The sequence below is a fragment of the Ornithorhynchus anatinus genome, chromosome 2, assembly GCF_004115215.2.
Source record: "Ornithorhynchus anatinus isolate Pmale09 chromosome 2, mOrnAna1.pri.v4, whole genome shotgun sequence".
NCBI lineage: Eukaryota > Metazoa > Chordata > Mammalia > Monotremata > Ornithorhynchidae > Ornithorhynchus > Ornithorhynchus anatinus.
Window position 1 is genome coordinate 161,861,580 of NC_041729.1, and position 24,268 is coordinate 161,885,847.

At 55.2% G+C, this 24,268-nt stretch overlaps 2 protein-coding genes across 7 annotated transcripts in view; one reads left to right on the top strand and one right to left on the bottom strand.

Annotated features, from left to right (window-relative positions):
• The window catches only part of FGFR1OP2 (FGFR1 oncogene partner 2), a 29,902-nt gene extending 21,364 nt beyond the window's left edge, over positions 1 to 8,538 (bottom strand). The window contains exons 1-2 of one of the 5 annotated variants that reach the window (XM_029057106.2): positions 7,981 to 8,538; positions 307 to 443 (exon numbers count right to left, since the gene is read on the bottom strand). In XM_029057106.2, the coding sequence (XP_028912939.1) occupies positions 307 to 441 (135 nt within the window). In that variant the 5' untranslated portion in view covers positions 442 to 443; positions 7,981 to 8,538. Of the gene's footprint in view, positions 1 to 306; positions 444 to 7,802; positions 7,917 to 7,980 lie in introns of those variants that run through there. The other 4 variants (XM_029057095.2, XM_029057107.2, XM_029057102.2 and 1 more) reach the window with 4 other exon arrangements.
• Positions 8,539 to 8,969: 431 nt separating this feature from the next.
• INTS13 (integrator complex subunit 13) overlaps positions 8,970 to 24,268 on the top strand; it is a 53,060-nt gene continuing 37,761 nt past the window's right edge. Inside the window, exons 1-5 of one of the 2 annotated variants that reach the window (XM_029057785.1) lie at positions 8,970 to 9,075; positions 11,439 to 11,634; positions 17,722 to 17,953; positions 20,727 to 20,801; positions 23,581 to 23,783. In XM_029057785.1, coding sequence (XP_028913618.1) covers positions 17,729 to 17,953; positions 20,727 to 20,801; positions 23,581 to 23,783 — 503 coding nt within the window. In that variant the 5' untranslated portion in view covers positions 8,970 to 9,075; positions 11,439 to 11,634; positions 17,722 to 17,728. The remainder of the gene's footprint in view (positions 9,076 to 11,438; positions 11,635 to 17,721; positions 17,954 to 20,726; positions 20,802 to 23,580; positions 23,784 to 24,268) is intronic. The other variant, XM_029057788.2, reaches the window with a different exon arrangement.

Below are 24,268 nucleotides of genomic sequence, written 5' to 3' on the forward strand. Positions count from 1 at the left end.
CTAACTCCCCTCGAGCCCGTCGTTGGGCAGGGATCGTCTCTCTCTGTTGCCGAATTATCCATTCCAAGCGCTTAGTCCAGTGCTCTGCACATAGGAAGCGCTCAGTCAATACTCCTGAATGAATCTGAGGAGGCCAGAGGCAGGACGGGGGCGGGAGGCCGGAGGAAGGTCGGCATCGGAGGAGCGGAGCGCGCGGGCTGGGTCGGAGCAGGAGAGCGGCGAGGGGCCGGCCGGCCGGGTTCGGCCGGGAAGGAGCCGCGCTTTTTTCCCCCAGTTAACTCCCGGCCGCCCCGCGGGAAAACGGACCTGCTTCATCGCCTCCACTTGCTTGCTGAGCGCGGTGGTCTGTTCGATCAGCGATTCGGCCGCGTTGTCGTGGTCTCCTAACCGCTGCACCAGGGCCTTGGCGTCGGCAAGTGCCTTCTCGATCGTGCAGCTCATTTCTCGGAAAACAGACGAATGCACGCAAATTGAAACGGCCCGGATCGGCCTCCCCGGCCTCGAAACTCCCCGCGGGCGGGGAAACGCGCTGGGACCCCGCCCTCCCAAGTGCTTAGGGCAGAGTTCTGCACACGCTAAGCGCTCAGTAAAATCCCCCGGGGGATCGATAAACGTCATCCAACCCGGGCCCCGCTGACGCCGGCCTGTCCTGGTCTCCTAATCTCTCCGGCCGCTCTTCTCGGTCTCTCTGGGGGGGGGGGGGGGCTCCTGCTCCGCCTCCCCCCTCCTGAGCAGCCTGAGACGCAACGTGTCCTAACGGCTAGAGCCCGGGCGGGGAGTCAGAAGGGTCTGGGTTCTAATCCCAGCTCCGCCACTTTGCTGCTGCGTGACCTTAGGCGAGTCGCTTCCCCCCTCAGTGCCCTCATGTGTAAAATAATAATAATGATGACGGTGTTTGTTAAGCGCTTACTATGTGCCGACCGCTGTTCTAAGCGCTGGGGGGGGGGGCTACAAGGTGATCAGGTTGTCCCACGTGGGGCTCACAGTCTTCACTCCCATTTTATAGATGAGGAAACTGAGGCCCAGAGAAGCGAAGTGATTTACCCAAAGTCACACAGCGGACAAGTGGATTACGACTGTGAGCTCCGCGCGGGACAGGGACTGTGCCCCCAACCTGATTAGCTTGTTCATTCAATAGTATTTATTGAGCGCTTACTATGTGCAGAGCACTGTACTAAGCGCTTGGGATGAACAAGTCGGCAACAGATAGAGACGGTCCCTGCCGTTTGACGGGCTTACGGTCTAATCGGGGGAGACGGACAGACGAGAACAATGGCAGTAAACAGCGTCAAGGGGAAGAACATCTCGTAAAAACCGATGGCAACTAAATAGAATCGAGGCGATGTACAATTCATTAACAAAATAAATAGGGTAACGAAAATATAGACAGTTGAGCGGACGAGTACAGTGCTGTGGGGATGGGAAGGGAGAGGTGGAGGAGCAGAGGGAAAAGGGGAAAATGAGGCTTTAGCTGCGGAGAGGTAAAGGGGGGATGGCAGAGGGAGTAGAGGGGGAAGAGGAGCTCAGTCTGGGAGCTTGTATTATCCCAGGGCTTAGCACAGTGCCTGGCACACGGTAAGCGCTTGACGAATATCTTTTTTTAAAAAAAAAAGTAAAATTAAATGGATGCCAGCTCGAATCGGAGCGGTCACCCTGGTGGTACTTCCCTTCGTAATAGAGAGAAATCCAATCAATTCCCATTTGTTCCACGGTGGCTCACAAATGTATTTCCTGAAAATAGAATCCGAATACCGCATTCCCGGGTCTAATAATAATGATAATGGTAGTGTTTGTTAAGCGCTTACTATGTCCTCAGCGCTGGGGGGATACAAGGTAATTAAGGTGTCCCCCGTGGGGCTCACCGTCTTCATCCCCATTTTACAGATGAGGGTACTGAGGCCCAGAGAAGGGAAGAATATTATTAATAATGCTGGTACTTGTTAGGCACTTACTATGCGCTGAGCACTGTTCTAAGCGCTGGGGTGGATACAGGGTCATCGGGTTGTCCCACGGGAGGCTCACAGTCTTCATCCCCATTTTAAAGATGAAGGAACCGAGGCCCAGAGAAGTGAAGTGACTTGCCCAAAGTCCCCCAGCTGACAAGTGGCGGAGCCGGGATTCGAACCCATGACCTCGGACTCCCAAGCCCGGGCTCTTTCCCCTGAGCCACGCTGCTTCTCTTAAAGTGAAGCGGCTTGCCCAAGGTCACACAAGCAGACAAGTGGAAGAAGCGGCGTGGCGTAGTGGAAAGACCGCAGGCTTGGGAGTCCGAGGTCATGGGTTCTAATCCCAGCTCCATCGCCTGTCAGCTGGGTGACTTTGGGCAAGCCACTTCACTTCTCTAGGCCTCAGTTCCCTCATCTGTAAAATGAGGATGACGACTGTGAGCCCCACAGGGGACAACCTGATCTCACCTTGTATCCTTCCAGCGCTCAGAACAGTGCATTGCACATAGTAGGCACTTTAATGCCATCATCGTTACTATGGTAAGCGCCCAATAAGTACCACTGATTGGTCGATTACAATCTAATGTGGAGGAAGTTACAAGAGTAGGAGGATTCATACATTTAATCGTATTTATTGAGCGCTTACTGTGGGCAGAGCACTGTACTGAGCGCTTGGTAGGCAAGGGGGTGACGATTTTAGCCACGCACACGTACACACACACAAGACACTCATCATCATCATCATCATCATCAATGGTATTGAGCGCTTACTGTGTCCAGAGCACTGTGCTAAGGGCTTGGAAGAGTACACTACCGCGGCGTTAACAGATACGTTTCCTGCCCACAGCGAGTTTACAGTCTCGAGGGGGAGACAGACATTAATAGAGACAAATAATTTCTAATATATAATCCGTAGACGGGTCCCGAGGTGCCGTGGGGCAAATATCGAATAAACAAAGGCCACAGATCCAAGTGCAGACGATGCAGACGGGAGAGGGAGCAACGCGGCCTAGCGGCGCGGGCGTCGGGAGGACCTGGGTTCTAATCCCGGCTCCGCCACGCGTCTGCTGGGCGACCTCGGCCGAGTCACTTCACTTCTCCGGGCCTCAGTTCCCTCATGGGTAAAATGGGGAACAAAGGGGCTCGGGCTGCGTCCGACCCGATGGACGTATCTACCCCACTGCTCAGTACACTGCCTGGTGCGTAGCGAGCGCTTAAATACGGAAAAAGAAAAAAGAGGGAGAGGAGGGGGAAGCTGGGGAGAAGAAGGGAGTGGGAGGGGAGAAGATCTTAGTCAGGGAGGGCTTCTTGGAGGAGACGGGCCTTCAGTTAAGTTGAAGGAGAAGTGACTCTAATAAGGCTCTGAAGGTGGGGAGAGCGGGGCGTCTGCTGTCGGATATGGAGGTGATAATAATGTTGGTATTTGTTAAGCGCTTACTATGTGCCGAGCACCGTCCTAAGCGCCGGAGGAGACACAGGGGAATCGGGTTGTCCCACGTGAGGCTCACGGTCTTCATCCCCGTTTTCCAGATGAGGTAACCGAGGCCCAGAGAAGTGAAGCGACTTGCCCAACGTCCCACAGCTGACAAGCGGCGGAGCCGGGATTCGAACCCACGATCTCTGACTCCCAAGCCCGGGCTCTTTCCACTGAGCCACGCTGCTTCTCTAAGATCCAGGCCAGACGGAGCCCGTCCCGCCGTCGACCCCCGGCCCCCGTCCTCCCGCCGTCCCGGCACGCCCTCCCTCCTCACCTCCGCCAAGCTCCCTCTCTTCCCCTCTTCAAAGCCCTACTGAGCGCTCACCTCCTCCGGGAGGCCTTCCCACACTGAGCTCCCCCTTTCCCTCTGCCCCTCCTCCCCAATCCCCCTTCCCCTCCCCGCAGCACTCGTCTATATTTGTATACATCTATTACTCTATTTTATTGATGCGGTGTATATATATATATCTACGATTCTGATTAAGCAGCGTGGCTCAGTGGAAAAGAGCCCGGGCTTCGGAGTCAGAGGTCATGGGTTCGACTCCCGGCTCTGCCACTCGTCAGCCGTGTGACCGTGGGCGAGTCACTTCACTTCTCTGGGCCTCAGTTATCTCATCTGGAAAACGGGGATTAACCGTGAGCCTCACGTGGGACGCCCCGATGACCCTGTATCTCCCCCAGCGCTTAGAACGGTGCTCGGCACATGGTAAGCGCTTAACAAATACCAACATCGATTATTATTATCTATCTCGATGGTGGCGATGCCCGTCCGCTCGTTGTGCGGTCCGTCTCCCCCTCCTAGACCGTGAGCCCGTCGTCGGGCAGGGACCGTCTCTTACCTGTTGCCCAACTGTCCTTCCCAAGCGCTTAGTCGGGTGCTCTGCGCACACTAAGCGCTCAGTAGAGACGACAGAGAATGAATGGGTGAAGGGGATGTTCCAATGAAGGCCGGCACGACCAGACCATAATCGTCAGCGCTTTCCAGAAAACGGCACGTGGGGAGGTCGGGGACAGCTTTGCCACTGCAGTTTGCAACTTCATTTCCTGTTACTAAAACCGCCCCAACCGGGTGTTTTTACGAAATGCCTTTTACTAGATGAAAACGGGGCGGGCGGGAGACGGTCACCCGCCTTTTTCCGTGTCTCTCTCTTACAACCTCCACCTTGATTTTCTCAAAGCGATTTAAAAATCCCTCCACGGAAAAGCGTGTCCCGCCTCTCCTTTCCCGGCTCGGCCTTAGAGCGGGCGCTGCCGCTCGCCTGCCGTGTGACCCGGGGCCAGTCGCTTCGCTTCTCCGGGCCTCGGTGACCTCATCTGTGAAACGGGGATGGAGACGGGGAGCCCCACGGGGGGTTATTGCCGTCGTTCTCGTCCGTCCGTCTCCCCCGATTAGACCGTAAGCCCGTCCAAGGGCGGGGACCGTCTCTACCCGTTGCCGACTTGTTCGTTCCAAGCGCTCGGTCCAGCGCTCTGCACATAGTAAGCGCTCAATAAATACTACTGAATGAATGACGGGGACCGCGTCCGACCCCAGTCGCCGGTATCCGCCCCTGTGCGAAGGGAGCGCTTAACGGATACCATGATACCGGTTGTCATTATTACCTCTGACGGACTGGAAGCGACCCGAAACACGCCTAGCAATCAAGATTGCTTCAGCAACGTGACTCTGTTGTAGGGAACTGCCCCGAGCGCTGAATAAAGTTGCTATAAATACCATTTATCCATTTGAAACGATGTTAAAACACGCCTGGCAATCCAGACGGGTTTAGCATCCCGCTGAAATTAATGATAAGAATCGTAAAGTGAGCACTTACTATGTGCTGAGCGCTGGGGAGGATACGAGGCCATCGGGTGGGCCCCTCCCCCCCCCCCCCCCCCCCCGCTTAATCCCCATTTGACAGATGAGGCCACGGAGGCCCAGAGAAGTGACTTGCCCAAAGTCACACAGCTGACAAACGGCGGGGCCGGGATTCGAACCCACGACCTCTGACTCCCCAGCCCGGGCTCTTTCCACGGAGCCACGCTGCTTCTCTAATAATTAATTCTGACATATCGTACCCTCTCAAGCTCTCGGCGCACAGCGAGGGCCCGATGCATTCGGTAGTACTTTGTCCAATCGTATTTACTGAGCGCTTACTATGGGCAGAGCACTGTACTGGGCGCTTGGAACGGACAGTTCGGCAACAGAGAGAGACACCATCCCCGCCCATCGACGGGCCCACGGTCGAATCCGATAAATACCCCCGAGGGGAAATGTCTCTTAATACACCAGCAGTCCAGACTGGTCCGGCATCCCGTGATACCTCGGATGCGGTGCCCTCTCCCAAGTGTTTAGCGCAGTGCTCGGCGCACTGTAAGCGCTCAATAAATACCCCTGATCGATCGCTTCTTTAGCGCTGTTACTCTGGGATTGCTTTCCAAAGCCAATGACTCGGTTTGGCCCGACAGAAGCCATCTTGGGACAAACCCCCGCTTGCGTTCTGGTCCCGGCTCTGCCATCTCAGAGGAGTGCTTTGCGCACAGTCACCATGTCGGTATTTGTTGAGCGCTTCCTCTGTGCCGAGCCCCGTTCTAAGCGCTGGGGGAGACGCAGGGTCATCAGGTGGTCCCACGTGGGGCTCACGGTCTTCATCCCCATTTTACAGATGAGGGGACTGAGGCGCAGAGGAGTGATTTGCCCACAGTCACCCAGCTGACAAGTGGCAGAGCCGGCATTCGAACCCAGGACCTCCGACTCCCAAGCCCGGGCTCTTTCCACTGAGCCGCGCTGCTTCTCAAAAACCCGGGTGGTCCGACGCCCAGGCCTGGGCTCTTTCCGCTAATGTGCTAATGTTCTGCACATTAATGAGCGTTGCATTCATTCAATCCTCTTTACTGAGCGCTTACAGTGTGCAGAGCACTGTACTAAGCGCTCGGAATGGACAATTGGGCAACAGAGACAGTCCCTGCCCAACGACGGGATCACGGTCTCAAAAGGGGAGATGGCCGGCAAAGCAAAGCTTAAACATCGCCAGCGACCAAGTGAGCATCGCAGCTCAGTTTGAAGAGCCCGGGCTTGGGAGTCCGAGGTCATGGGTTCGAATCCCGGCTCTGCCCCTTGTCAGCTGGGGGACTGTGGGCGAGTCACTTCACTTCTCTGGGCCTCAGTGACCTCATCTGTCAAATGGGGATGAAGACTGTGAGCCTCACGTGGGACTACCTGATGATCTCCCCCAGCACTTAGAACAGCGCTCTGCACATAGTAAGCGCTTAAGAAATACCAACATTATTATTAACGAATGCCATTATTATTGTTTTCATGACGATTACGTGTGATTAGGTCCCACCCGATTACCCTGTTAGTACAGTGCCCGGTAGAGAAGCAGCGTGGCTCAGTGGAAAGAGCACGGGCTTTGGAGTCAGAGGTCATGAGTTCGAATCCCAGCTCGGCCACTTGTCAGCTGGGTAACTGTGGGCAAGTCACTTCACTTCTCTGGGCCTCAGTTACCTCATCTGTCAAATGGGGATTAAGACTGTGAGCCCCACGTGGGACGACCTGATTCCCCTGTGTCTACCCCAGCGCTTAGAACAGTGCTCTGCACATAGTAAGCGCTTAACAAATACCAACATTATTATTATTATTACTACATAGTGAACACTTTACAAATATCATTAAAAAAACCCCAAAACAAAACGAAGTTGGGTAGGGGAGGGGGCTCTAAGAGAAGCAGCGTGGCCTGGTGGATAAAGCCCGGGCCTGGGAGTCAGAAGGTCCTGGGTTCTAATCCCGGCTCCCCCACTGGGCTGCTGTGTGACCTGGGGCAACTCACTTCACCGGGTCTCAGCTACCTTCTCTGTGAAATGGGTTCGAATCCCGGACTCCGCCACTTGTCGGCTGGGTGACTTTGGGCAAGTCTCCGGGCCTCGGTGACCTCATCTGGAAAATGGGGATGAGGACCAGGAGCCTCACGTGGGACGACCCGATGACCCTGGATCTCCCCCAGCGCTTAGAACAGTGCTCTGCACCTAGTAAGCGCTTAACAAATATCAACATTATTATTGTATCCTCCCAGCCAATGCTCTGCACCTAGTAAGCGCTCAGCAAATACCAACATTATTATGATTATTCTTGTATCTCCCCCAGCGCTTAGAACAGTGCTCTGTACAGAGTAAGCGCTTAACAAATACCAACATTATGATGATTATTATTATTAAATGGGGATTGAGAGTGTGAGCCCCACGTGGGGTAGGGACTGGGTCCAACCCGATTTGCTTATCTCCACCCCAGCGCTTAGTACAGTGCCTGGCACATAGTAAGCACTTAATAAACACCAACATTATTATTAGACGAGGAGGAGGAGGAGGAGGCGTCGTCCCGTCCCTTCCCGAGCCCTACTTACTGGATGCCCCCCCGGCCGTTGCCCGCTGCTCCACGGATCCCTCCTCCCGAGCGCTTAGCACAGTGTTCCGCGCAATAAGCGCTCAATAAATAGAGCTGGCCGACGGGTGCTGCCGGCCTGCAGTGGCCCGAGCGCTCAGCGCAGTGCTCCGCACGCGGCAGTCGCCCCCCCCGAATACCATTGATCGTCGCTGCCGCCGCTGTAGTGGACGCCTCTCCCCCGCGCAGGCCGCAGGGCTCCGCGCACGGTCAGCGCTCAAGAAGTAGCCCCGGTCGCTGCCGCTGTGGTGGACGCTTCTCCCCCGCGCTGGGCGCAGTGTTCCGCGCACGGTCAGCGCTCAATAAATAGCGCTGGTCGCTGCTGCTGTAGTGGACGCCTCTCCCCCGCGCTGAGCGCAGTGCACCGCCGCACGGTCAGCGCTCAAGAAGTAGCCCCGGTCGCTGCTGCCGCCGCTGTAGTGGACGCCTCTCCCCCGCGCTGGGCGCAGTGCTCCGCGCACGGTCAGCGCTCAATAAATAGCGCCGGTTGCTGCTGCTGCCGCTGTAGTGGACGCCTCTCCCCCGCGCTGGGCGCAGTGCTCCGCGCACGGTCAGCGCTCAATAAATAGCCCTGGTCGCTCTTGCTGCCGCCGCTGTAGTGGACGCCTCTCCCCCGCGCTGGGCGCAGTGTTTCGCGCACGGTCAGCGCTCAAGTAAAAGCCCTGGACGCCTCTCCCCGGGGGGGGGGGCGCTCAGTAGGTAGCGCCGGGGGGCGGGGGGGCGGGGGGGCAGATCCCTTCCCTCCCCTCCCCCGCCGGGGCCGCGGGGCCGCCGCCGCAGCTATCGCGAGACTTCCCCGCCGCCCGCCCGGACCACGGGAAAGCTCGCGAGACTTCGAACGGGGTCCCCGCCCTCCAATCCTCCACGGCCGGAGGGCCTGGCCGCAAGTCTCGCGAGACCTTCCCGCGGCCGCCCGATGGCCTCGCCGCAAAGCTCGCGAGACCTTCCCGCGGCTCTCCGTCAACCTCGCCGCAAGGCTCGCGAGATCTCCGCTCGGCCGCCCGTTGACCTCGCCGCAAAAGCTCGCGAGACCTTCCCTGGGCCCTCCATGACCCTCGCCGCGAGTCTCGCGAGCTTTTCCCTCGGCCGCCCGTTGGCCTCGCCGTACGTCTCGCGAGATTTGTCCCCCCTCCCGACCCCGGGCGCCCGTCGGGGGCTCGTTGTGTCGGTGTCGCTGTAGGTGCTGCAGGGTCAGGGCGGGCTCCCCCGGCGGCGCGGAGCCTCCTCGTGACGGGGTGACTTGGGGGGGAGCCTGAGCGGCGGGGGGAAGGGGGGAGGGGACGCCTCCGTTCTCTGCTTCCGGCCCCGGGGGGAGGGGCGGCCTGAGGGAGAGAGGGAGGAGGAGGAGCCTGGACGGCGGGGGGGGGTGGGGGGGAAATGCGGCAGGTGAGTGGTGCGCATGCGTGAGGACGTGCGTCTGCGGGCGCGTGCGTGTGTGCGTCCGTGCGGGCGCGCGCCGGGGAGAGGGGGCCTTTCCCCCAGAATCCCTTGCGACTCTGGCCAACTTGTCTGTCAGCTCCCCCTTCGTCCGCCATTTTTTTTTTTTTTTTTTACCTCAGGCCCTTGGGGCGGTTACGTGACCCCTTCCTCGCATTCGTTCCTCCATTTATTCGTATTTATTGAGCGCTCACCCTGGGCAGAGCACTGCACTAAGCGCTGGGAGGGCACAACTGAGCCAGAGAGGCCATCCCCGCCCAACCACAGGCTCGCAGTCTAAAAGGAGGGAGACACAACCAGCAAATGAGTCTCTGTCCCTCCTCCCCATGATGATGAGGGCATTTGTAGAGCGCTTAGTGTGTGCCAGGCGCTGGGGAGGATGCAGTAATAATGGTGGTATTTGTTAAGCGCTCACTGGTCTAAGCGCTGGGGGAGATCCAGGGTCATCAGGTTGTCCCACGTGAGGCTCCCAGTCTTCATCCCCATTTGACAGATGAGGGAACTGAGGCCCAGAGAAGTGAAGTGACTTGCCCACAGGCACGCAGCTGATAAGTGGCAGAGCCGGGATTCGAACCCACGACCTCTGACTCCCAAGCCCGGGCTCTTGCCACTGAGCCATGCTAGGCCCTTATAACGTATGTATTTGTTAAGCGCTTACTCTGTGCAGAGCACTGTTCTAAGCGCTGGGGGGAGAATTAGAGAAGCAGCGTGGCTCAGTGGAAAGAGCCTGGGCTTTGGAGTCAGAGGTCATGGGTTCGATTCCCGGCTCGCCCACTTGTCAGCTGGGTGACTTTGGGCAAGTCACTTCACTTCTCGGTGCCTCAGTTCCCTCATCTGTAAATGGGGATGAAGACTCAGCCCCACGTGAGACAACGTGATGACCCTGTATCTCCCCCAGCGCTTAGAACAGTGCTCGGCACATAGTAAGCGCTTAACAAATACCAACATTATTATTATTACCGGGTGATCAGGTTGTCCCACATGAGGCTCACAGTCTTCACCCCTGTTTTACAGATGAGGAAACTGAGGCCCAGAGAAGTGAAGTGGCTTGGCTCACAGCGGGCGAGTGGCAGAGCCAGGATTAGAACCCAGGTCTTTATGAATCCCAGACCTGGGCTGTATCCCCTGGGCCACACTGCTTCCTGTTAAGCACTTACTAGGTGCAGAGCACTGTTCTAAGCGCTGGGGGAGATACAGGGTCATCAGGTTGTCCCACGTGAGGCTCACGGTCGTCACCCCCATTTTACAGATGAGGAAACTGAGGCCCAGAGAAGTGACGTGCCCAGGTTTATACAGCAGGCAAAGCGGAGCCGGGACTAGAAGCCCTGATCCATTTCTTTGTTTCCGCAACTGGACCTGCCGGCAGGTTTCCTCCCCTGGGGTCGAGCCCAGCTGTGAGTCCTAAGAAAAATAATCGCGGTTCGTGTCCAGCCCCTGCTCTGTGCTAAGTGCTGTGCTAACCCTTGGGATAGATACGGTTTAATGCGATCAGGCACCATCCCTGTCCCGGTCTAAGGGAAGAATAGAAGCAGCAGGGCTCAGTGGAAAGAGCCCGGGCTTGGGAGTCAGAGGTCGTGGGTTCTAACTCATTCAATAGTATTTATTGAGCGCTTACTGTGTGCAGAGCAGTGTACTAAGCGCTTGGAATGGACAAATCGGTAACAGATACAGTCCCTGCCCTTTGACGGGTTTACAGTCTAATCCCGGCTCCGCCATCTGTCAGCTGGGTGACTTTGGGCAAGCCGCTTGACTTCTCGGTGCCTCAGTTCCCTCATCTGGAAAATGGGGATGAAGAGTGAGCCCCACGTGGGACAACCTCATTCCCCTGTTATCTCCCGCAGCGTTCAGACCAGTGCTCGGCACATAGTAAGCGCTTAACGGCGTGGCTCAGCGGAAAGAGCCCGGGCTTGGGAGTCAGAGGTCATGGGATCGAATCCCAGCTCTGCCCCTTGTCAGCTGTGGGACTGTGGGCAAGTCGCTTCACTTCTCTGGGCCTCAGTTCCCTCCTCTGGAAAATGGGGATGAAGACCGTGAGCCTCACGTGGGACAATCTGATGACCCTCTCTCTACCCCAGCGCTTAGTCCGGATCTCGGCACATAGTAAGAGCTTAACAAATACCGACATCGTTATTATTATTATTATTTAATTCTCGTTTTACAGGCGGGGAAGCCGAGGCACAGAGAGCCCGCCCCCGGTCGGACCCCGGAGCTGGCATCCGCCCACCGGGCCCCACCGCTTCTCCGGAGGATTTCCGAGAGGACCTCGTGACGAGGCCCAGGCTGGCACCGCTTCCTCTCCGTGACGTCGAGGCCTCCCGTGGAAATAGACCGGGCTCTTGGAGGAGGCCTTCATGCGGGTAAAATACCTGGATCCCACCTGAAACTCTCACTAGGCACCAAACGCGCCCAACCCCAGGGTTTTCAGTTGGTTCTGAGTTTGCGGCCTTGACTCTGACTATCTTGAAGCTTGATTGCAGTCTGGTATGTGTGGAGTGCCCACTGTGCACACAGGAAACTGTACTAAGCGCTTGAGAGATCCCTCCTCGAATTAGACGGTTCCTCGCTCCCCCTTCAAAAGCCTTCTCAAAGGCCCACCTCCTCCAGGAGGCCTTCCCTGACTGCGCCCTCCTGTCCTCTTCTCCCGCTCCCTTCCGCGTCGTCCCGACTCGCTCCCTTTATTCATTCCCCCCGCTCCCAACCTCACAGTGCTCATGCACAGCGTCGTTGGGCAGGGATGGTCTCTGTCTGTGGCCGAATTGTCCATTCCAAGCGCTTAGTCCAGTGCTCTGCACGTAGTAAGGGCTCAATAAATACGATTGAATGAATGAATGAATGAATATCGGCTATTTATTTATATTGGCGTTTGCCTCCCCTGCTCGTTGTGGGCGGGGAATGTGTCCGTTGGTTGTTGTATCGTACTCCCCCAGGCGCTTAGTACAATACAGTGAGCACTCAGTAAATGATCGAAGACGCGATCCCCGTCCTCGGCGCGGCTTTCCAGTTTGAATGTGGGGCTCGCCGGGAGCACCGAGGTGGTAACTGGGGAGGCCGTGGCCAGTGAAGAGTAAAAATTAATCACGGGAAGCCCCCGACTGTCTTCTAGGTGAGATAGGAAGCAGCGTGGCTCAGTGGCAAGAGCCCGGGCCGGGGAGTCAGAGGTCACGGGTTCGAATCCCCACTCTGCCGCTTGGCAGCTTTGAAACTGTGGGCAAGTCACTTCACTTCTCTGCACCTCAGTTCCCTCATCTGGAGAATGGGGATGAAGACTGTGAGCCCCACGTGGGACAACCCGATGACCCCGTATCTCCCCCAGCGCTTAGAACAGTGCTCGGCACGTAGTAAGCACGTAGTAACAAATACCAACGTTATTATTATTATATTGTCCATTCTTGCTGGAAACCGCCACTTATGCAGGGTTTCACTCTCGGGTGTCTGGATTGTTTGGGCTTCTGCCTCTGGTTATGGCTCCTGCTAGTCCGCCCTTTATCCGGGTCATCGGTCATTAGCCCTGGAGTCAGACGATGGTTGGAAATAAAAGATAAAGGGAAGCAGCGTGGCTCAGTGGAAAGAACCCGGGCTTCGGAGTCAGAGGCCATGGGTTCGACTCCCGGCTCAGCCACTCATCAGCTGTGTGACTGTGGGCAAGTCACTTCACTTCTCTGTGTCTCAGTGACCTCATCTGTAAAATGGGGATTAACTGTGAGCCTCACGTGGGATAACCTGATGACCCTGGATCTCCCCCAGCGCTTAGAACGGTGCTCGGCACATAGTAAGCGCTTAACAAATACCAGCGTTATTATTAAAGATAACGCTCAGTTTCATTGCTAGTAAGCAGCTCTGATAAAATAAGGTTAAAGGATGATGGTATTTATAGAGAAGCAGCGTGGCTTAGTGGAAAGAGCCCGGGCTTGGGAGTCAGAGGTGGTGGGCTCGAATCCCGGCTCCGCCACTTGTCTGCTGTGTGACCTGGGGCAACTCACTTCTCTTCTCTGGGCTTCAGTGACCTCATCTGTAAAAATGGGGATTCAAAAATGTGGGACAATCTGATGACCCCGTATCTCTCCCAGCTCTGTACAGAATAAGCGCTTAACAGATGCCATAATTATTATTATTTATGGATTTCAGGGATCAGTTGTCGCTGAGACTATTAGGAAACGGCCGGACTGTTGTGGGGTAACTGTTTATCGTCGGGAACGTTTTGCAGAGTTGGAGTTCCCATCTAAATTGGGCAGGTGTTAGTGGTTGATGTATCACCCGGCACCAGCAGGTCTGCTCTCGTAGCCGTGCAAAGACAGTCTCTTCGGGGCCTTTTGTTTTCGGGTAAAAGTGAGTCTGAGTTGAGCCCCGGGGGAATGAGAAGCAACGTGGCTCAGTGGAAAGAGCCCGGGCTTGGGAGTCCGAGGTCATGGGTTCGAATCCTGGCTCTGCCACTCGTCAGCTGGGTGACTGTGGGCAAGTCCCTTCACTTCTCTGGGCCTCAGTTACCTCCTCTGTAACATGGGGATTAACTGTGGGCAAGTCATTTCACTTCTCTGTGCCTCAGTTACCTCCTCTGTAACATGGGGATTAACTGGGACGACCTGATTACCCTGTATCTACCCAAGCGCTTAGGGTATTTTCGTTACCCTATTTATTTTGTTAATGAATTGTACATCGCCTTGATTCTATTTAGTTGCCATTGTTTTTACGAGATGTTCTTCCCCTTGACGCTGTTTAGTGCCATTGTTCTCGTCTGTCCGTCTCCCCCGATTAGACCGTAAGCCCGTCAAACGGCAGGGACTGTCTCTATCTGTTGCCGACTTGTTCATCCCAAGCGCTTAGTACAGTGCTCTGCACATAGTAAGCGCTCAATAAATACTATTGAATGAATGAATGAATGAACAGTGCTCTGCACATAGTAAGCGCTTAACAAATGGCAACGTTATTATTGTGCTCACTGGAGGCTAGCCTGCCCCTTGGAGAATGGAACCGTGATGGCTGTTGCTGTTGAACAGTCAGAGTGGCTCCGAACGATCCTTTCATTCATTCAATAGTATCTATTGAGCACTTACTATGTGCGGAGCACTGGGCTAAGCGCTTGGAATGGACAATTCGGCAACAGAGAGAGACCATCCCTGCCCATCGACGGGCTCACAGTCTAACTGGGGGGAGACAGACGGACAAAAACAAGACAACTTAATCATAATAAATAGAATCAAGGAGATGGACACCTCATTAACAAAATAAATAGGGTAATAAAAATATCTACAAATGAGCACAGTGCAGGGGGGAAGGGAAGGGAGGGGGGAGGAGCAGAGGGAAAGGGGGCTTAGCTGAGGGGAGGTGAAGGGGGAGCAGAGAGGGAGCAGAGGGGAAGCTCAATCTGGGAAGGCCTCTTGGAGGAGGTGAGCTCTCTGACCACCGCCTGCCCCCCCGGTCCTCCCTCCCAGCCACCCCGTTGCCCGGGCCACGGGGCTCAGCGGGGACGAGGCCAGAGAGTGTGGACGGCTCGGGGCAAGGCCGGCGCCGCTCCAGCGAGAACACCTCGAGCGCAGGATCTGCTGGCCCTAGCAGCGTGGCGCAGTGGAAAGAGCCCGGGCTTGGGAGCCAGAGGTCGTGGGTTCGAATCCCGGCTCTGCCACCTCTCAGCTGGGTGACTGTGGGCAAGTCACTTCACTTCTCTGGGCCTCAGTTCCCTCATCTGTCAAATGGGGATGAAGACTGTGAGCCCCACGTGGGACAACCCAATGACCCTGTATCTACCTCAGCGCTTAGAACAGTGCTCTACACAGAGTAAGCGCTTAACAAATACCAACATGATTATTATTATTAGAGCGTGTCTTTTTCCTCTCAACCAATGGCGTCGGAACACCCCTCACCTCAATCATGCTCTGCACATAGTAAGCGCTTAACAAATGCCAACATTATTATTATTATTAGTAATACAAGTCTTTTTCCTCTCAACCGATGGCGTCTGAACACCCCTCACCGCAATCAGTCGGTGGTATTTATTGAGCACTTGCTGTGTGCAGAGCACTGTACTCAGCAGTCGGGATTGTACAGTACAGCAGGGCCGCTAGACACGTTCCCCTCTCCGACGAAACCCTCCTTTCCGCTTCATCCTGTCCCTTCTGCGTCACCCTGACCTGCTGTCTTCAGTCACTCATTCAGTCGTATTTATTGAGCACTTACTATGTACAGAGCATTCATTCATTCATTCAATAGTATTTATTGAGCGCTTACTATGTGCAGAGCACTGAACTACGCGCTTGGATCGGACAATTCGGCAACAGGTAGAGACAGTCCCCGCCCTTTGACGGGCTTACGGTCTAATCGGGGGAGACGGACGGACGAAAACAATAGCAGTAAATAGAATCAAGGGGATGAACATCTCATTAACGAAATAAATAGGGTGATGAAAATATATACGGTTGAGCGGACGAGCAGAGTGCTGAGGGGAGGGGAAGGGAGAGGGGGAGGAGCAGAGGGAAAGGGGGGGAAAAGGGGGCTTAGCTGAGGGGAGGTGAAGGGGGGATAGAGAGGGAGCAGAGGGAAAAGGAGAAGCTCAGTGTGGGAAGGCCTCCCGGAGGAGGCGAGCTCTCAGTAGGGCTTTGAAGAGGGGAAGAGAGTTAGTTCGGCGGAGGTGAGGAGGGAGGGCGTTCCGGGACGGCGGGAGGACGTGGAGCACTGTACTAAACGCTTGGAATGTACGGTTCGGCAAAGATAGAGACGATCCCTGCCCGACAACGGGTTCACAGTCTCAAAGGGGGGGAACAGACCACAAAACAAGTAGTGAGGCATTCATCCCCGCGTCCCAGCCCCACAGGATGTATGTCCATATCTGTCATTTATTCCTATTAATGTCTCTCCCTCTAGATTGTAAACCCACTGTGGGCAGGTAATGCGCCCCGTTTACGGTTGTGTCGTACTCTCCCAAGCACTCGGGGCAGCGCTCTGCACACAGTAAGCGCTCACTAGGTCGCCGGTTCTAATCCTGACTCCGCCACTTGTCTGCTGTGTGACCTCGGGCAAGTCGCTTCATCTCTCTGTGCCTCAGTTCTCTCATCGGTAAAACTGTGGCGTTTGCTAAGGGCTTACTCTGTGCCAGGCACTGAACCGGGCATCGGGGTGGATAGTTGCAAATTGAATTGGACACAGTCCCTGCCCCATCTGGGGCTCACAGTCTCAAGCGAGCAAGAATCTCCTCTGGGGAAAAACGACACCCAAATTATTAGTAGAGAAGCAGCGTGGCTCAGTGGAAAGAGCACGGGCTCAGAGGTCATGGGTTCAAATCCCGGCTCCGCCGCTCGTCAGCTCTGCGACTTTGGGCAAGTCACTTCTCTGGGCCTCAGTTCCCTCAACTGTAAAATGGGGATTAATAATAATAATAATAATAATAATAATAATAATGTTGGTATTTGTTAAGCGCTTACTATGTGCCAAGCACTGTTCTAAGTGCTGGGGTAGACATAGGGGAGTCAGGTTGTCCCACGTGGGGCTCACAGTCTTAATCCCCATTTTACAGATGAGGGAACTGAGGCACAAAGAAGTTAAGTGACTCGCCCACAGTCACACAGCCGACAAGTGGCAGAGCTGGGATTCGAACTCATGAGTCCTGATTCCAGGGCCCGTGCTCTTTCCACTGAGCCACGCTGCTTCTCATGTGAGCCCCACGTGGGACAACCTGATGGCCTTGTATCCTCCCCGGCGCTTAGAACAGTGCTTGGCACATAGTAAGCGCTTAACAAATGCCAACATTATTATTATTATTATTATTATTATAAGTTCTTGTTAAGCGCATAGTCTGTGTCCAGCACTGTTCCAGGCTCTGGGGTAGATATAATCAGGTCAGAAACAGCCCCCGTCCCACGTGGGGCTCCCCGTGTAAGTAGGAGGGAGACCAGGTATGGAACCCCCATTTAAAGTTGAGGAAACCGAGGCACAGAGAAGGGAATTGTCTTGCCCGAGGTCACAGAGCAGGCAACCGGCTGCTCTGGAGAAGCAGCGTGGCTCAGTGGAAAGAGCACGGGCTTTGGAGTCAGAGGTCATGGGTTCGAATCCCGGCTCTGCCACTTGTCAGCTGTGTGACTGTGGGCAAGTCACTTCACTGGGTCTCAGTTCCGTCATCTGTAAAATGGGGATTAAGACTGTGAGCCCCACGTGGGACAACCTGATTCCCCTGTGTCTACCCCAGCTCTTAGAACAGTGCTCTGCACGTAATAAGCGCTTAACAAATACCAACATTATCATTATTAACCGGCGGAGCCGGGATTAGAGCCCAGGTCCTCCGACTCCCAGGCCCCGGGCCCTTTCCATTAGGCCGCGTTGCTTCCCGTCACTTAATGCAGTGCTCTACGCCCCAGTAAGCGCTCAATTAATGCCATAACGATTCACTGAGATTGTTTTTAGAACTTTGATTTTCGCTCCACCTGTCATCTCACTCCCATTCTCCCGTTGCGTTTTAGGGCAAAAATGAAAATTTTCTCCGAGTCTCACAAAACGGTGTTCGTGGTGGATCACTGCCCGTACATGGCGGAATCGTGCCGGCAGCATGTGGAGTTTGACATGCTGGTGAAGAACAGAACCCAAGGAATCATTCCCCTGGCCCCCATATCCAAGTCGCTGTGGACCTGCTCGGTAGAGTCCTCCATGGAATACTGCAGAATCATGTATGACATATTTCCCTTTAAAAAATTGGTAAGTCTTTACCCAAAATCCTCTAGATGCTTCCAAATCTTTGGGAGAGTGCTTTAATTATAATAGTAATAATGATGATGTTGGTATTTAAGCGCTTACTATGTGCCGAACACTGTTCTAAGCGCCGGGGGAGACACAGGGTCATCAGGTTGACCCACGTGAGGCTCCCAGTCTTCATCCCCAGTTTGCAGATGAGGTCACTGAGGCCCCGAGAAGTGAAGTGACTTGCCCACAGTCACCCAGCTGACAAGCGGCAGAGCCGGGATTCGAACCCCTGACCCCTGACTCCCCAGCCCGGGCTCTTTCCACTGAGCCACGCCGCTTCGGCTTTAGGCGTTGGGCGTTTTTCCTTCACGCAGAAAAGGTTATAGAAACTTTTCTGTTTAGAATGAACGCCCAAAACGTGCACAGCGAAGGTTGAACAAGGGGGCCATCCTGGATTTTTTATTTTTTAACGGTACCTGTTAAGCGCTCACTGTGTCCCAGGCACTGGACTGAGCGCTGGGGTAGATAGAGGATAATCGGGACGGTCACAGTCTCTGTCCCACGCGGGACATCCCCGTGAGGGAACCGAGGCCCCCAGAAGTGAAGGGACTAACCCAAAGTCACGCAGCAGATACGTGGCGGAGCGGGGGTCAGGACTTCAGGTCCTTCTGGCTCCCAGGCCCCCGCTCCATCCAGTATTAATAATAATAATACTGATGGCATTTGTTAAGCGCCTACTCTGTGCCAGGCACTGTACTAAGCACTGGGATGGATACAGGAAAAGCCGGTCGGACACCATCCCTGTCCCTCGTGGGGCTCCCGGTCTCAATCCCCATTTTCCAGATGAGGTCACTGAGGCCCAGAGAAGTGAAGTGACTTCCCCAGGTCGCACAGGAGACAGGTGGCAGGGCCGGGATTAGAACCCAAGGCCTTGCGACTCCCAGGCCCGTGCACTATCGGGAAGCAGCGTGGCTCAGTGGAAAGAGCCTGGGCTTGGGAGTCACAGGTCAGGGGTTCGACTCCCGGCTCTGCCGCTTGTCAGCTGTGTGACTGTGGGCAAGTCACTTCACTTCTCTGGGCCTCTGTGACCTCATGTGTAAAATGGGAATGAAGACTGGGAGCCTCTTGTGGGACAACCTGATGACCCTGTATCTCCCCCAGCGCTTAGAACAGTGCTCGGCACATAGTGAGCGCTTAACAAATACCAACATTATTATTATTATTATTATTATTATTATGCCACGCTGCTTCTCTCTCTACCAATCTGTTATATCGTTCTCAGTTCAGCAGGATTCGATAGCGTCCCCCATGTGAGACTCCTTTTAGGGCAGTAGAGCCATCCGTCTTTATGAGGAAGAAAGGTTTTTTTGACCAAAAATAGGATGTTTTTCGATTGTCTTTGGGCCCCTGCCCAGTTTCTTTAAGCAGCGTGGCTCAGTGGAAAGAGCCCGGGCTTGGGAATCAGAGATCATGGGTTCGAATCCCGGCTCTGCCACTTGTCAGCTGTGTGACCGTGGGCAAGTCGCTTCACTTCTCTGGGCCTCAGGTACCTCATTCGTAAAATAGGGATGAAGACTGGGAGCCTCATATGCGACAATCTGATGACCCTGTATCTCCCCTAGCGCTTAGAACGGTGCTCGGCACATAGTAAGCGCTTAACAAATACCAACATTATTATTATTATTATTATTTAAGGGTGCTTGCTGGGAAAATAGCAAGCGGCAAGTTTGGCGAAGCAGCTCTCTCGCTAATGCTTTGAGACGATCGGCCAGGGGCCAAAGATGCAGCGATGGACAAAAAAAGTAGAAAATGGAGTCCAGAGGGCCAGCATAAATCCTCTGGGAGAAACAGTGTGGCTCCAGGAATAATAATAGTATTTTTAAGCGCTTACTATGTGTCAAGCGCTGTTCCGAGCGCTGGCGTGGATATGAGATTATCAGGTTGGACACAGTCCGTGCCCCACGGTGGGCTCACAGTCTTCACCCCCGTTTTACAGACGGGGGAACCGAGGGACGGAGAAGCGAAGGGTTGAAGACTGTGAGCCTCCCGTGGGACAACCTGATGACCCTGTATCTCCCCCAGCGCTTAGAACGGTGCTCTGCACATAGTAAGCGCTTAACAAATGCCAACATTAATTAAGGTCACACAGCAGACAAGTGGCAGAGCCAGGATTAGAACGCAGGTTCTTCGGACTCCCAGGCCCGGACTCTGCGCATTAGGCCAAGTAGGCTTTCAGGAACCGGCCCCCAACGCTTCCTTCCCCCGCCACCCCGGCCAAAAAAAAAAACTAAGGGTCAATAGAGTCTGACCTCCTCTATAACTCCGATTCCCGGACCCCTCCACAGAGCTCTTGACACTCCTTTCGTTAATTAATTGATGATGGCATTTGTTAAGCGCTTACTATGTGCAAGGCACTGTTCTAAACGCTGGGGGGGATAGAAGGTGATCAGGTTGTCCCATGTGGGGCTCACAGTTTGAATCCCCATTTTCCAGATGAGGTCACCGAGGCCCGGAGAAGTGAAGTGGCTCGCCCAGAGTCACCCAGCTGACAAGCGGCGGAGCCGGGATTAGAACCCACGACCTCTGACTCCTCATCACGGGCTCTTTCTAATACTCTTTCGCTCCCCGATCCTTTTACCGAAAAACAGATGCCCGGGAAGTCAGTGTCTTGAATGAAATGCAGCGGGAAGCGTTTTGTAAGCTCCCCGCGATGGAAGGGGGCTTGGAGTAGAAATGCCCTCGGTCCCGTGGCGTGGTGTTTAGCGAGCACTGTTTTATATCCCTCTAGGTGAATTTCATCGTCAGTGACTCTGGGCCTCATGTTTTAAATTCCTGGACACAAGAAGACCAAAATTTGCAAGAGGTAAGTTTCCTTCTTGAAGTGCGGAGGGAGGGAGGGAACCTCTTTTTCATTGAAAGCGTCTTCCCATCTGGGTTTCGTGAGTACTTTGTTCTTGCCTAATTCAGGAAGAGGCGGGACTTGGATTTGTCCCCCTCAAGCGCTTGATATTCATTCAGTCGTCTTTATTGAGCGCTTACTGTGTGCAGAGCACCGTATTAAGCGTTGGGAGAGTAGAGTGTAACCACAGACGGACACATTTCCGTTCACAGTGAGCTCACAGTCTAGACGGGGAGGCAGATATTGTTGTCTTACGCCATCAAATATTCACCGACCCATAGCGACACCACGGACGCATCTCTCCCCGAACGCCCCGCTCTCCATCTGCCGTCGTCCCGGCAGCGGATCCGGGGAGTTTTCTTGGGGAAAATCGGGAAGCGGTTTCCCATCGCCGCCTTCCCCGCGGTAAACTCGAGTCTCCGCCCTCGAATCTCTCCCGGGCCGCCGCCGCTCAGCCGGGGGAGGCAGATAAATACAGAGGTAGATAAGTAAATGACAGATATATGCTATGGGGTGGGAGGGAGGATGAGCGAAGGAGCAATTGAGAGCGGCGCAGTAGGGAGTGGGAGAAGAGGGGAGGAGGGCTTAGTCAGGGAAGGCTTCTTGGAGGAGATGGGCCTTCAGTGAGGTTTTGTAACGGGAGAGAGAAATTATCTATCAGGAGGAGGGAGGGCGTTCCGGGCCAGAGGCAGGACGTGGGCGAGAGGTCGGCGGGGAGCTAGACGAGGTGGAGGGACAGGGAGAAGGTCGGCGTTAGAGGAACAAAGCGGGCGGGCCGGGTCGGAGTGCGAGAGGAGCGAGGTGAGGTGGGAGGGGACGAGGTGGCGGACGGCTTCAAAGCCCACGGTGAGGAAGAGTGTCTGTCCGATGCGGAGGTGGATGGGCCGCCCCCGGACTTCCTGAGGCGGGGGGAGACCCGGCCTGAAGGTTTTCGAAGGAAAACGACGGGGGCGGCAGAACGGAGGGGGGACTGGAGCGGGGAGAGGCGGGAGGCCGAGACGGTGATCGGGGCCGGCCGGGAGAAGGGCCGGCGGTAATGTGGACGGAGAGGAAGGGGCGCGTTTCGGTCGCGTGGTGACGGTCGAACCGACGGGATTTAGCGATGGCTCGGATACGTGGGTGCGACGAGAGGGGGGAGTCGAGGATGAGGTCGAGGTTGCGGGCTTGGGAGGCAAGAGGGAGGGTGGTGCCGTCAACTGTGACGGGAAAGTGACCGGGAGGGCCCAGTTTGGGTGGGAAGAGAAGATCTTAGCTTTAGTAATAATAATAATAGTGTTGGTATTTGTTAAGCCCTTACTATGTGCTTACTACTGTTCTAAGCGCTGGGGGAGATAAAGGGTCATCAGGTTATCCCTCGTCTTCATCCCCATATTACAGATGAGGGAACTGAGGCCCGGAGAAGCAGTGTGGTTTAGTGGAAAGAGCCTGGGCTTGAGAGAGGTCGTGGGTTCTAATCCCAGATCTGCCACTTGTCTGCTGTGCGACCTTGGGCAAGTCGCTTCACTTCTCCGTGCCTCAGTTCCCTCATCTGCAAAAATGGGGATTAAAAATGTGAGCCCCGCATGGGACGATCTGATGATCCTGATTCTACCTAGTACTTAGAACAGTGCTCTGCCCATAGTAAGCGCTTAACAGGTGCCATAATTATAAAGTGACTCGCCCAAAGTCACCCAGCTGACAGGCGGCGGAGCCAGGATTAGAACCCTTGACCTCTGACTCCTCAGCCCGGGCTCTTTCCACTGAGCCGCGCTGCCTTTTAGCCGTGAGAAGTTCCGTTTTAGCCATAAGACCTCTTCACACCACCCTCAGCCTCACAACACTTGTGACCACAGCCATGATTTATTTTAACGTCCGCGTTCTCCTCTAGTCTGAAAGTTTCTTGTGGGCGGGGCACATGCCTGATAGTAATAATAGCTTAGAGTGTGCCAAGCACTGTTCTAAGCACCAGGTACAGGTTAATCGGGTGGGACCCACGGGGCTCCCAGTCCAAATAGGAGGGAGGGGGATTTAACTGCCATTTTTCAGATGAGGTAACTGAGGCCCAGAGAAGTGAAGTGACTCGCCCAAGGTCATGTCTTGAGAGAAGCAGTGTGGCTCTGTGGAAAGAGCCTGGGCCTGGGAGGCAAAAGTCATGGGTTCTAATCCTGCTTCCGCCACTTGTCTGCTGTGTGACCTTGGGCAACTCACAACTTCTCTGGGCCTCAGTTACCTCATCTGTAAAAATGGGGATTTAAAAAAAAAATGTGAGCCCCACGTGGGATAATCTGTTGACCCTGTATCTACCCCAGTGCTTCGAACAGTGCTCTGCCCATAGTAAGCGCTTAAGCAATACCGTAATTACTATTATTATTGCCTGAAGGTGAGAAGCCCGGGTTATTCAATTTGCTGCATTTCCGGAGCGTCAGTGACCGGCGTGGCTTACTGTGCTGTGTTGGCGCAGATTTCTTAGGTTCATTTCAGCCCCAGCCTGATGACCCTGTATCTCCCCAGTGCTCAGAACGGTGCCCTGCACATAGTAAGCGCTCGACAGATACCAACGTTATTATGGAGTTGGGCGGGCACGTTCCCCTCCCGCGGTGAGCTCCCGGGGCGGCCGGGACGAGCGCCAGGCCCGTCGAAGCAGCCGGTGTGACTCGAGCTCACGGGCGGCCCGGGTGCGTCTCTCCCTCCCCGTCTCCGTCTCCGTCCGTGTCTCCCCGTCCCTCCGTCCGTCTCCGCCGCTCCGCGTCCCTCTGGTGACCAGTTAATGGCGTCCCTCGCGGCGGTGGGGCCCCCGAACCCGCGCGCCGACCCCGAGTGCTGCAGCATTCTGCACGGCCTGGTGGCCGCCGTGGAGAGCCTGTGCAAGATCACGGAATACCAGCACGAGGCGCGCACCGTCCTCATGGAGAACGCGGAGCGGGTGGGAAACCGCGGCCGGATCATCTGCATCACCAACGCCAAGAGGTATGTTCGGCCGTTCGGCCGCGTTTCTCGAGCGCTTGCTCTGTGCTGTGCCGAGCGCCCGGAAAGGAGGAGCAGCGTGGCTCAGTGGAAAGAGCCCGGGCTTGGGTTCTAATCCGGGCTCCGCCGCTTGTCAGCCGGGTGACTTGGGGCGAGTCGCTTCACTTCTCGGTGCCTCAGTTCCCTCATCTGTAAAACGGGGATGAAGAACGAGAGCCCCGCGTGGGACCACCCGATCGCCTTGTATCCCCTCCAGCGCTTAGAACGGTGCTTTGCCCATAGTAAGCGCTTAACAGATGCCATTATTATTATTATTATCATCATTACCATTCGGCAACGGGATGTTCCTCGGCGGCGATCCACCCGCCCGGGCGGTCGGCGTCACTGACGCCGGGCGGTCTTTCCGGGCCGCGGCTCGGGCTGGATCTCCGGCCCCCGCGAACCGGGGCCGGAAAACAGAGACAACTGACCCCAAGTCGTCTTTCCGC